The 12,937-nt window shown below is 40.5% G+C and overlaps 3 protein-coding genes across 3 annotated transcripts; 2 read left to right on the forward strand and 1 right to left on the reverse strand.

Moving 5' to 3' along the window:
* Positions 1-26: 26 nt before the first annotated feature.
* Positions 27-1,039, reverse strand: LOC117577604 (40S ribosomal protein S14a-like). Its single transcript, XM_034262450.2, has 3 exons — positions 1,017-1,039; positions 448-716; positions 27-374 (listed from the first exon to the last, which is right to left on the reverse strand). The coding sequence occupies exons 2-3, from the start codon at positions 682-684 to the stop codon at positions 156-158; spliced, it is 456 nt and encodes a 151-aa protein (XP_034118341.1). The 5' UTR covers positions 685-716; positions 1,017-1,039; the 3' UTR covers positions 27-155.
* Positions 1,040-1,728: 689 nt separating this feature from the next.
* LOC117578074 (dehydrodolichyl diphosphate synthase complex subunit DHDDS) lies at positions 1,729-2,911 on the forward strand. Its single transcript, XM_034263219.2, has 2 exons — positions 1,729-2,502; positions 2,571-2,911. Exons 1-2 carry the CDS (start codon positions 1,831-1,833, stop codon positions 2,814-2,816), a joined length of 918 nt encoding a protein of 305 aa, XP_034119110.1. The 5' UTR covers positions 1,729-1,830; the 3' UTR covers positions 2,817-2,911.
* A 3,579-nt stretch (positions 2,912-6,490) lies between these two features.
* LOC117578073 (uncharacterized) lies at positions 6,491-11,932 on the forward strand. The gene is made up of 3 exons (XM_034263217.2): positions 6,491-8,147; positions 8,264-10,357; positions 10,436-11,932. The coding sequence occupies exons 1-2, from the start codon at positions 6,627-6,629 to the stop codon at positions 9,671-9,673; spliced, it is 2,931 nt and encodes a 976-aa protein (XP_034119108.1). The 5' UTR covers positions 6,491-6,626; the 3' UTR covers positions 9,674-10,357; positions 10,436-11,932.
* Positions 11,933-12,937: the final 1,005 nt, after the last annotated feature.

The raw sequence follows: 12,937 nt of genomic DNA on the forward strand, positions 1-12,937 counted from the left end.
ATTTAAAAAAAAATAAAAACAAAGTCTTGTTTTAATTTAACGTATGTAATCAGCGCATTTACGTCTTGTGTGTTGTTCCGTTATTTATTACAAACAATATACAGACAGATGAAAAAAATGCAATTGATGCGCGTCGCTGCTGCTGCTGTTGGTATTTACAGACGGCGACCACGACGACCGCCCTTCCTGCGTGTGGAATCGGATGGAATAGGGGTCACATCCTCGATGCGACCGATTTTCATCGATGAACGAGCCAAAGCGCGCAGAGCAGATTGGGCACCGGGTCCGGGTGTCTTGGTCTTGTTGCCACCAGTGGCACGCAACTTGATGTGCAGAGCCGTAATGCCGAGCACCTTGCACCTCTCAGCAACATCCTGTAATGGATAGCACGAAGAAAATGTTTACATCAATGTTTGTTTATCGATAACAATGCCACTGAAGTCGTACCTGAGCAGCCAACATGGCGGCGTAGGGAGAAGCCTCATCACGATCAGCCTTGACCTTCATGCCGCCGGTGACACGTGCGATGGTTTCACGACCGGACAGATCGGTAACATGCACGAAAGTATCGTTGAAGCTGGCATAGATGTGTGCAACGCCGAAAACGTTCTCGCCGTCACGAACCTGGGGTCCGAGCGAGACCTGCACTTCCTCCTTCTGAACTTTAGCCTTTCTGGGTGCCATGATGCTCTAGCTGTTTATTGACGATCAGCAAACTGTGTGAATAAGAAAGAAATGCGTTGTTCAAACAATTTGTTTTCCACATTATGCTACTGCACATGGCAGCTTCGTACAAATACACGCACACAACACACATACACACACACACACTTGCAAAAAAACAAAACAAAATAAAAGAGGTGTGCACTGCTCACAAACAGAAAATTATGCTGCAATTGCAATATATATACAATTTGCTTAATGCATTTTATGCGTTTCATGTTTTTGTTTTGGTTTTTTTGGCGTAAAAACGTATTTTTATTTCAAAAATCACAAGAGACTGTCAAAACACGAACCAATTGCGTGAACCGGATATTAAAAAAGAAGGCTATGTAGCAGCTGTCAGAGGAGGGTTGCCACTCCTATTCACAATAGTTACACGAGCTGTCATGTTAAGCCCATGGCTGCAATACAGGGCTGCAGAATTCGTTGCACGGCTATCGATAATAAATTTATTTGAAAATTTTGTAGTAAACAATAATAAATTTTCTTTGTGCAATCCAATAAACTTTATACCCTATGTCTATCTACTTTACACTGATTATTATTATAAATTATGTGCTTATAAAATAATTTTTTTTAGCACATCTTAAATATTGTTTTTTAAGCAAACAAAAACTGATTAAGGAAATTGTTGTAGTAGTAGGTTAAAGTTAAAGTTTTTTAAACTTATATGTGCAATATGTAATTACATGAATATTATTAGTGTTGCATTGCCGTTTTTATGATGCAATATGAGCCACGTAACAATTCCCTAGTTATCGATATATTCCAGCAGTCAGAATTGCGCTGAATTCGAATTGACTTCTTAGATCGAAATCTTTATTAAAATGTAATCCGAACTAAATAAAGTTAATATATAGGAAAGCTACTTTTTTAAGAATTATAAATTCACAATTAATTTAAAGGACTAATTGCAATAGTACTATAATTAATTATATTGCAAAACAAAAACATCGATGTTTTTCCTTGTAAAATAATCGATTCATCGATGTGTGAGGATGCCACTGTGCCAGTACTCACTAGTCACAAGACAAGAAGCGAGCACCACAACAACGCAGCAATCTAACAACCTGAGAACCTAACAAACTAACAACCAAACAAGGAATCATGTCGTGGGTCTCCGACTATCAATATACGTGGCTGCAGAAGCTAGCACTCAATGCCCTGCAAATCTCCGGCCACATACCCCATCACATTGCCTTCGTAATGGACGGCAACCGGAGATTCGCACGCTCCAAGCAATTGGATAAGATCGAGGGCCATTCACGGGGCTTTGCCAAGCTGGCGGATGTGCTGCGATGGTGCTTGGACATGGGCATACGTGAGGTGACCACGTTTGCCTTTAGCATTGAGAACTTTAAACGTTCCCGCGATGAGGTCGAGGGTCTCTTCAACTTGGCACGCGATAAATTTGCCAAACTACTGGCGGAGATCGAGCGACTGGATGAGCATGGCATACGGATACGTGTGCTGGGCAACATTGAGTTACTGCCAGCAGATTTGCAGCGTTTGATTGCCAGCGCCATGTTACGTACGGAACACAATGATAAACTCTTCCTGAATGTCGCCTTTGCCTACACATCGCGGGATGAGATTACACAGGCGGTGGAGTCAGTGTTGCAGGCAGAGGAGAATCCCGATGGTGAGGATGCGCTGCTACCCACCGATATAAATGAGCGCCTGTTGGAGGCATGTCTCTATACTCGGCATTCGCCACCGCCGGATTTGGTGTTTCGGACCTCGGGCGAGACGCGACTCAGTGACTTTATGATGTGGCAGGTAAAGAAGTTGGCAAAAGCATCTTCTTTAACATATCCTCATTGTTATTTCTCTCTTGCTCGCTTCAGATCAAATCTTCCGTGCTCTACTTTACCCAAGTGCTGTGGCCACAGATCACCATTTGGAACTTTATGGCCGGCATCATTGCCTATCAGCGGGATCGGAGTCGCATCGAGGACTTTAGAAGTGAGCAGCGTTTGCACAGCGCTCAATTGGCCAAATCCAGTGATTTCTATAGTCTGCGCGTACAAAAGTTTCTGCACAAATTGGATGCGAATCGGCGAAAATTACTTATTGCCTTGGCCTCCAATTGATTGATTGAGATTGATGTCAAGCCAACTGTTAATAATTGCATGTTCAATGTTGTGATAGGGAAAATAAATTAAATGTATGTAAATAATGCCATCAATCATCAGCATTAGATCGCTTTTATTCTATAGCAGTACATTCCGTCCGGCTTTCTGTCTGTCCGCTTGTATTCACAGTTACATATAACTTGTCAATCGTTCTACTCTTTGCTATCTTAAGAGTCTAATTTGTAGATTTTTCACACCATTCCATAATAAAACAAAAAAACTCGCCTTAAAAAGTGTTTTGGAATGATTCCCAAAAAGCTTCTATTATTAATTTTCTTTCTTTAATTTATTTTACCAATCTCCTAGTGACACGTCAATCAGACTTTGTACATCATTAACTATAAAGATAATTTAAAAAATTAATCGAATTGAGATGGAAAGTAAATTCCCCAACTAAATTAAAAAATTAAAGTTAAATCTAAAACTCGAAAAAAATAACAAAATATACAAATTTTTTTAAAGAAATTGTTAATACAAAAAATAAAAAAAAAATGGAAATATCATTTAATAATAATTTAATACGTAATTTTTTATTTTTTTTTTTTATTAGCATACGATTTTTAAAAACATATTTTAATTATATTTTTGAATATCACATTCTAATAATATCATTATGGTATAGGGTTGCCAGCTCAATAAGAGAACACAATCGTAGTCAAGAGTTGTTAAAATAATACGATAATAGCCTCTTTCCACCTCACTCAGTTTTTCTACGTTTTTTAAAGTCCCGTTTCGGGGTTTCCATCTGCACGAACCGAAAAATATGGGCAACGGTAAATTTCTCAATATGGCCGCTCTGAAATATCAGCTGTTCAAATGTAAACACGAGTTGGCGAACATTTCAAAAAAAGCACGCGCATTTGAAAATGGAAAATTTTATTAAATTGCAGAATTTTTATGAGGATTTTAACGAAGTGGAGGGAAAATTAGCGAAGTATAGAGTATAAGCTATTGCTGGCAGCAATGTAATATTTACATAAATACATTTATTTTTTAGCAACGGCATGGGTGTTTTTAGGAGCGTGATGTTCCTGGAAACAACGAATCATTTTTTGAAGATAATTTTCGAATTAATAGGGAGGAGTTTGGCATCCTTGTGGAGCGCCTTTATGCATTGGCCAAAAAAGGCACTACATTTCTCCTCCCATAACTCGAACAACATAGCCTTGTGGATGCCACTCCACGATATTGACGGCTTTCGAGTTTTTTGGCTCATCTAAAATAGAAAAAATTTGCTTTAAAAAGCAAAATAAAATTTTTATTTTTCTATTTTCATACCTCGGCGCACTTTAATGTCAGCTGTTTTGTTAGTGGTGAGCTCTTTTTCGTTGTCATATCGATCAAAATATCGCATAATTACCCAAAAAGTGCGTTCGCTATTTCTACGTAGCTCGCGAACGTAGAAAAACCGACGTTTTTTTCTTATGGGGTTTTTACATGGGGCGAACGTAACATTCGGCCTGAACGTGAAAAAACCAAAGAAAACCAAAGAAAACCGTGCGGTGGAAAGAGGCTATTACACAAAGTGTGACTGTCTGTGATATATAATTAATAGTTTAATTTTAAAATACCGAAATTGCAAGCAAAGGTTAATTTATGACCCATTCTCCAATGCTTATTGCTGTCACTTGACAAATTTTCCAAGCAAGTTCAGATATATTTGTTTCTTATGTAAAAACTGAAATCATATAAATTATATTAGCCGGTCTCCCAACACAAGAAGAATATTCAAAATGTTGCGCCATGTGTCACGCAGCACTAATCGAATAATGTGACCGTACTTGCGATTCGGAAGCGGTATATTTCAGCTTTGTTCTGTATATTTCGTGTTGCAAATACGGTATATTTTGGAATTGAACGTGCGGTCACGCTGCTCTCTTCTCACATTGGTGGGTAATTGCTGAAATTACCATCTGCAAAACTTTTTTTGTTGTAAAAATATATATACAAATACACAAGAAAAGTAATAGAAAATAGTTTTTCATAAAATAGTGTAAAACAAAGTACACTTTTAGTTAGCTTTAAAGTTAGTTTTCAGTGTTAAAAGCAATTAATTTGAAGCTCTAGCTCTAGTTTTTCTTACACTAGGCGTGACGACGAAAAATCGACAAAAAGAAAAAAAGCAGAAAAAAAAAACAAATTTCACTCGAAATCCGCAAATAAGATTTACACACGCGACCGCATCAAATTCGACACAAAATCAAAAAAAAAAAAAGAAAACCGACAAATATTTTGTGAAACGTTTCAAAAAGTAGCTCAAAATTATACAAAGTCAACAACTAACACGAAAATAAAGGGGTAAGTAAATGTGCTACAATACATACATATGTACTTTCATACGAACGTACATATCTATAACGTGTGTGTGTGTATGTTCGCGTTGAGTGTGTGCGTGTGTGTGTTTGCTTGTATCGTTCTGCATGTTGCTCTCTTTCTGTTCTTTTTTTTTTTTACTTCCCTTTTGCTTGGCCCGCTGGCGATGCTGTATTGATTTTTTTGCGCGAACTCTGTGCCGCTTGCTGCCGCGCTAGAAAGAGAGAGAGAGAGGACATGCGAGAGCGCACGCTAGTGTGAGATAGTGCAAGAGCTAGAGAGAGAGAGAGGGGCTGCACCCGCTGTTATGGTACATTTTATATGCACTTTATGGAATAGAAAGAATTAAGCAATAGAAATTGTACACACACAGACAGCCAGACTGCATGTGTGTGCATATGTGTGAGCATTGCGGCGTGCGTAACTGAACAAATCAACGCTCAATTGCAATTTTCAACGCGAAACCAAAAAGATTTGCGCTTATTTATCAACACACACACACACACATGCACCGTCCAGTCTCCATGAGGTGCGGCAACGCTCTCGCTCTTCTTCACACTCTCTCGCTCTCTTTATCGCACCGGCTCCCGAATGGCCTGCGACCCGCATTGCGGTCTCGCTTCATGTCAAAACTATAAAAATAATCACAAAAAAAAAGTAAAAAAAAAAAAAAACAAGAAAATCGTATTGCTTAGAAATAATTTATCTCCAGTTCATGTCACGTGCTCAAAAAAAAAGAAAAACATCTCTGCAAGTAAATTACACAATTCTAATAAGAAAACGAAAAAAAAAACCAATAGCAGTGTATTAACCCTATAAAGTGTGCAAAATTGAATTGGTTTATTTAATTGCTGCACAGGGTATTTCCTAGTCGATCATACGTATGTTGTAAAGTGTAATAAATTGCATTTTTGCCGGCAGGGTATTTTTTAGTAGACGTTCAACTATTTCAAGGCAAATATTTTTTGTATATTGTGTAATTATTTATTTATGCAGAGTATTTTCTAGTTAAAATTCAATGGTTTACTTGATATTTGATTTTGTATGCAGTGCATTAGTGAATTACTAATAGTTAAAAACACTACTTTTTATTAAGTTTTAGTTTAAAGTCGACTCAGACAGCAAACTTAAGGTGCAGGATATTTTCTAGTCGAGCTAACATGTGTTCAAACTAGACTGTTACGTCTATGCTAATGCTAAACTGTTAAACATTCAAAGCTATGTTAATGTTAAACTTTAGAATGTTATGTTAAACTGCTGTTAATGTTAAAGTGCAATGTTCCACAACATGTTTTCAATAATCGATTCGCTCTTCATTTCTATTTGTCATCCCATTTAGGCGGACTTTGAAGGCAAATCCCGCTATCAACTACACATAGACAGAGGAGTGTGTGTGATAGAGAGAGACAGACAGACAGCAAGAGCGAGTGAGAGAACGAAACGCGAAGCATAAGAATGTACGCTGGAGCATATGCACCCAACGCCGGCGGCGTGCAACAACAGCACACGGGCGGCTATTATGGCAACGGTGGTGGCGGCGCAGCTGCTGGCGGCGGCAATGGACCACGTCACGAACGTCCCTATTATCCGCGCAACAATTTCGCCGGCGCCGCTGGGAATGCGGCCTCATTGAATGGCGCTGGCGGCGGTGCCGCTGCCGCTGCAGCCGCTGGTGGCATGCACTTTGGCCAGCCATACGGTGTGATGACCTACGGCATACAGAACAGCATCAGCATGGGCGCTGGCGGTAATCCGTATCGTGGCGGTGGCGGCGCCAATGCTGCCATGCAAAACGGCGCCTTTGCTGGCGCCAATGGCATCGCCTTCCAGGGTGGACCCCGGGCCAAGAATCCCAATTACGCTCAACGCTATCAGAAGCCACACAATGGCATGGGCAACGGCGGCGGTGGCTATCAAGGCGGTGGCAGTGCCAACTACAATGCGGCCGCATTGGGCATGCTCTCCAAAGAGGAACGCGCCGAATTGCAACGCGAGAAGGCCAAGAATCCGGGACGCAATCTGGTCAAGCCGCATTGGGAGAACTTGCCGCCATTCCAAAAGGATTTCTACATTATGCATCCCAATATGCAGAATCGCAGCGAACAGGCTGTCGCCGAGATGCGCCACGAACTCGAGATTACGGTGTCGGGCAACGAGCTGCCACATCCGGTGGCCAATTTCGAGGAATGCTCGTTGCCGCCGCACATCATCGACGAGATGAAGCGTCAGGGTTTCACCAAACCCACCGCCATCCAATCCCAGGGCTGGCCAATTGCGTTGAGCGGACGCGATCTTGTGGGCATCGCCCAAACCGGATCGGGCAAGACATTGGCCTACATGCTGCCCGCCATTGTGCACATTGGCAACCAGCCGCCGATAATGCGCGGCGATGGACCCATCGCCTTGGTGTTGGCGCCCACACGTGAGCTGGCCCAACAGATTCAGTCGGTGGTGCGGGATTATGGGCATTTGTGCAAGCCCGAGATACGTCACACTTGCATCTTTGGCGGGTCATCGAAGGTGCCGCAAGCACGCGACTTGGAGCGTGGCGTCGAGGTCATAATTGCCACACCGGGACGTCTGATTGATTTCCTCGAGAATCGCAATACGAATTTGCAGCGTTGCACATATCTCGTCTTGGATGAGGCCGATCGCATGCTCGACATGGGCTTTGAGCCGCAAATACGCAAGATTATCGAACAGATTCGTCCGGATCGTCAGGTTGTCATGTGGTCGGCCACATGGCCCAAGGAGGTGCAGGCACTGGCTGGCGATTTCCTCAACGATTACATACAGATCAACATTGGCTCGATGAATCTGTCGGCCAATCACAATATCCGACAGATTGTCGAGATTTGCAATGAGAACGAGAAGCCGCAGCGCATGGTGCGATTGCTCAAGGAGATTGCGCCGACCACGAACAATGCGGCCAACAATGGCAACAAAATTATCATATTTGTGGAAACCAAAATTAAGGTAAGCCATGAATGAGTTGTATAATGGATGAATTTCGAGAATGTAGATAGATAAAAGACTTCCAAATTTATATTATTATCTACATCGTTTGTTCTCCTCTTTACACTCTACTCTAGGTGGAGGACATCCTGCAGATAATTCGCAGCGAGGGCTACACAGCCACCTCCATACACGGCGACAAGTCGCAGAGTGAACGCGATTCGGTGCTGAAGGATTTCCGGAATGGTAAATCAAACATTTTGATTGCCACCGATGTGGCATCGCGTGGCCTCGATGTGGAGGATCTGCAGTATGTGATTAACTACGATTATCCAAATTCATCCGAGAACTATGTGCATCGCATTGGACGCACCGGACGCTGCCAGCAACTGGGCACCGCCTACACATTCTTCACCCCCGACAATGCCAAGCAGGCCCGTGAATTGATCTCCGTGCTCGAGGAGGCTGGCCAGACGCCATCGCAGGCGCTGCTCGATTTGGCCCGTGCCATGCCCAATTCGGCGAACTATCGCGGCAACAAGCGTTGGAATAACAATGGCGGCAACGGTGGCGGCAATGCCTCCGGTGTCTATCAGCAGCGCAGCAATCCGCTCAACTATCAGGCCGGCGGCAATGGCAATGTTGGCGGCAACAATGGCTACAACAATCGCGCCAACTATCAGCAGCAATACGCTGCTGGCGGCAACAGTTATCAGCCCAATGGCGGCGCCGGCGGCGGCGGTGTTGGCAATTGGAATCGTGGCGGCGGCGCTGGCGCTGCACTCAATCAACAAACGGGTCCCGATGGCGGCAATCGCAACGGCAATGCCACCTATCGCCCTCGGGCTCCCTTCAACAATGGCGGACCACGTGCCATCATGGGACACAATGGCGCAGGCGGCGCTGCTGGCGGTGCGGCTGGTGCCCACAATGCTGGGCAACCGCATTTGGGTCAACAGGGCGGCGCATTCATGCAACCGAACTATCGTGGACGGCAATTTGTGCCACCGAATGCAGCAGCCGCTGGCAGTGGAATGCCACGTTTCCAGCAGTATCCCAAGCGTGACTATCAACAGCAGCAGCAGCAGCAACAACAGCAGCAGCAACAGCCACAACAGCAGCAACAACAGCCGCCGCAACACTACACACAACAGCAGCAGCAGCAACAACAGCAGCAGCAGCAGCAACAGAAGCCAAAGCATGCGATGGTGGGCGATGATAAGACTTTCAAAGAGTATGCACCGACTGTGGTCAGCACACCGCTTGTCCACTACACGCCAGCCAATTCGCCACCGATTGCCGCCGTCGCGGCAGCCGCAGCTGTGGCTGGCGGTGCTGGTCGGGCACCGGTTGCCGCCGCACCAGGTGCTGCCTATATGTATGATGCGGCCGGTGTGTTGACCACAACGGCGGCACCCGGCACCAATCCGTATGCCAGCCAATTCAATATGCCGCCCGCCTATTATGCGGCTCAGCATCATCAATTTGCACCCGCTGTGGCTGGTCCTGGACCCGGTGCTGCCATCGAGCAGGCAGGACAGCATTAAGTGCTGCAAAGAAAGAGAGGAACTTACTGCAACCAACTATACTAAACAACAACAAACAACAGCAAAGAGAAGCAAGCACTACTCCACCCAGACAAAAACACACAAGAAAACCATACACACACAAACATTTTGACACGAATGAAATGTAGTAAACATTGAATCAAACGAGTTTACACATTTGCCGCATACGCTAAACAAACAAAAGAAATCGAACACAAAAATAACAAAAATGAAACCCTGCAATTTGTCTATTAAACCAATGAATGCCAGGTGTATGGGGTAAATGATGTAAGCTAGTGTGATTCTTGGTCGATCGGATCCGGATTCCAACATCAAACAACAACAACAACAATCAGAGCGTCTCAACAAGAACAGAACAACGCAACAACAAATGGCAACTATTAACGATGATAAAAACAAATGAAAGATTGAGAAAAAAAAGAGAACATTTTTTGCACAAGTTTAACTCCGTTTTTATTTATATCTCGATGTGGATATATGCACGCATAGTTTCTCATTTATATCTATGATTTTTCTGCTACACAAAACACACACACACATATACCAACACACATTATGCACTCATATATTATTAACACATGGACAAATTTGAGTTATGCGCTTGGCGGCTGCAGCAGCAACAACAACAAAAACAAAACGGCAATTTAACAACAAATCGTTAGGGTAAGCAACAACAAATTGCAAATTTTCTTTTATGTGATTCGATTTTGTTTCTCTTTCTATTTGGCTTTCGCAACGTAGGAAAAAATCGATTCCCGACAACTGCAGTCGACAACAAACACAACAACATCTCGCTGGGTAAATGAAACAACATGAAAACAACAAGAACAACAACAACCACTACGACTATAACTAGCAACAGGCAACATCAACTAACTACAGTTACACATTATTAACTAATATATATATATATATATATATCTACATAGTTGTTAAGCATTCTTTAGCGCGAACAGAAATCGCATGTTCTTCGAATGTTTACAACTTAGTTCTTCTTAGTTTCTAATCGATTCAATATTATTTTTTTTCGAGTGCTAAATATTATCTTAATATAAACACAAACACACACGCAGAGGCACACACACTGATCCTATAGATATTTCGAGACAATTTTGTTAAAATTACGTTTAAGTGCTATACAAACACACACCGTACACACTGCGTATACATAATAATAACAAAGCAACAACTACGAAATCAAATATATTCAGCAATTTGTTAAACACACATCTACACACAGAGTCCCACAAACACACACATATACACACACACACACACACGTACAAAATTGTAAGAAAAATGAGAAAAGAAATTTTGTAAAACCTTTTCACTAACTTGGTTGGTATGAAATTAACGGTTTGCTTGTATAATATATTCAACAAATTATAAACGTGAACAAACAATTCCATAATAACAAAACTAAACTAAATAATATTTATAAACTGAATAATATACAAAAACACGCACACACACACAAATACACAGACACACACACACAATCATACACTGAGAGAAAAATGCAGCTAATCGTGAAAGTGAACAAAAATTGCTAAATACCAAAACGAACTGAAAAACAAAATCAAGTTGAAGTAAAACTGCAAACACTAAACACTAAAAAAAAAACACACAAAACAAAAATATTTAGAAATTTGTAAACTTCAAAAAATGAAAAGTATCATCGCCCCTCCCTCCTTCAGCGGGGTGTGGGGGGTTATGAAAACAAAAAGCAGCGCTGCTTTGGTAGAAGTATGTAAAAACGAATCTGAAGAAAACCATGAAATATGTATTGGAACAAAACAAACGAAACACTTTAAAGTTCGAGTAATATATATATATATCGTATATATAGTTTATTATCATTATTTTTGTTTGTTTTTTTTTTTTTTATATAATTTTCTTATCTTGCATATCTTGAAGTTGAAACGCAATCTAATTTATTTATCTATATGTCTATTCAAAAACATATAAATATATAATTATGTGCATTTTTTTTTTTTTTTTTTGAGTAGCTAATTTCCTGTAGGCTTTAATGGAAACTCTAATAAGTACATGCAAAACATTTTTGATCTATGTATAACTCTTTGATATATAATTCACATTCGCAAAACAGAAAAAAAAAACAAAAACATGATGTATTTTTCAAAAGTGCAAATACTGGAAAAAATCAAATTTAACACAAATTTAATTTAACGAAAATTAAAAGAAGTAAAACGGAAGAACAAAAAAAAAAAGAAAAAACGCCACATTCATCCATAAAAACAAAAAAGATAATTGAAAGTGCAAAGCAGAACAGAACACAGCAAACAAAATACAACAACAAGAAAAAAACAAGAAAAGGAGAAGAAAAACTAAAACAACACACACACACACACACAAAGAAAGAAAACAATAATAATGATAATACAGTTAAAGAGCAATGCATATATATGCATATACATGTCTGTATATGGATATATATGTATGTTTATTATAGAGAAGAACAAGAACCAGAACAACAATAACAACATATATATACATATAACAAATTATTTGTTTTGTTGAGTGTCGTAGCAGAGGTTTCACATTCTTTCATTTTGTCGTAATCATCATCCAAAACATCATCGAACATCGATCATCGATCATCGATCATCACATTCTTCACATACATAAGGGATAAAACATCGGATAAAGCCTCCTCTCTGGCCTCGCTCATTCCTACACACAATATAAGATTATTAGTTAGTAACAAAAAAAAACGTTGTTGCCCAGTGTTGAGAATAGGATTTGATTTCGCTTGTTTCTCTTAACAATAAAAAACAAAAACTAAACTGATAACTGAAAGCAAATACCATATTTAGAGTTAGACAATTTTCTAAGTTCATCCTCAAAACGGAAAATTAGTACAAAGCCATTTAGCAAAAGAATGAAAAGAGAATAGAAAAGAAAAAATAACAGTAAAAAGAGACAGAACAAAAGGGGGTAAGAAAGAATCAAGCAAACAAGAAAAGAATTGAGAAAACGTAGAATATGTTTAGCAACAGCAATTTACAATTATATTATGGAAAGATTAGAACAAGAAGGGTAAAAAAAAAAAAAAAAACAAAACACTTGTATATATTTCTATATGTACTACACCACATGGATCTCCTTGTAACAAAAACTACATTTAACGATAGATGACGGTGAAGAAGAAGAAGCAGAGAAAGAATAAAATACATATACAAACAAGAAAAGAATAGAAAAGAAAAGAAATGAATAGAAAAG

Source organism: Drosophila albomicans, chromosome X, assembly GCF_009650485.2.
Source record: "Drosophila albomicans strain 15112-1751.03 chromosome X, ASM965048v2, whole genome shotgun sequence".
Lineage (NCBI taxonomy): Eukaryota > Metazoa > Arthropoda > Insecta > Diptera > Drosophilidae > Drosophila > Drosophila albomicans.

What these genes read in the sequence shown, in the direction of transcription:
- LOC117578074 (XM_034263219.2), top strand. Translation starts at nt 1,831, where the DNA reads ATGTCGTGGGTCTCCGACTATCAATATACGTGGCTGCAGAAGCTAGCA. An exon ending in GTGACTTTATGATGTGGCAG is followed by an intron (nt 2,503 to 2,570) that starts GTAAAGAAGTTG and finishes TGCTCGCTTCAG; the next exon opens with ATCAAATCTTCCGTGCTCTA.
- LOC117577604 (XM_034262450.2), bottom strand. Translation starts at nt 684, where the DNA reads ATGGCACCCAGAAAGGCTAAAGTTCAGAAGGAGGAAGTGCAGGTCTCG. An exon ending in CCGCCATGTTGGCTGCTCAG is followed by an intron (nt 375 to 447) that starts GTACGACTTCAG and finishes TATCCATTACAG; the next exon opens with GATGTTGCTGAGAGGTGCAA.
- LOC117578073 (XM_034263217.2), top strand. Translation starts at nt 6,627, where the DNA reads ATGTACGCTGGAGCATATGCACCCAACGCCGGCGGCGTGCAACAACAG. An exon ending in TTGTGGAAACCAAAATTAAG is followed by an intron (nt 8,148 to 8,263) that starts GTAAGCCATGAA and finishes ACTCTACTCTAG; the next exon opens with GTGGAGGACATCCTGCAGAT.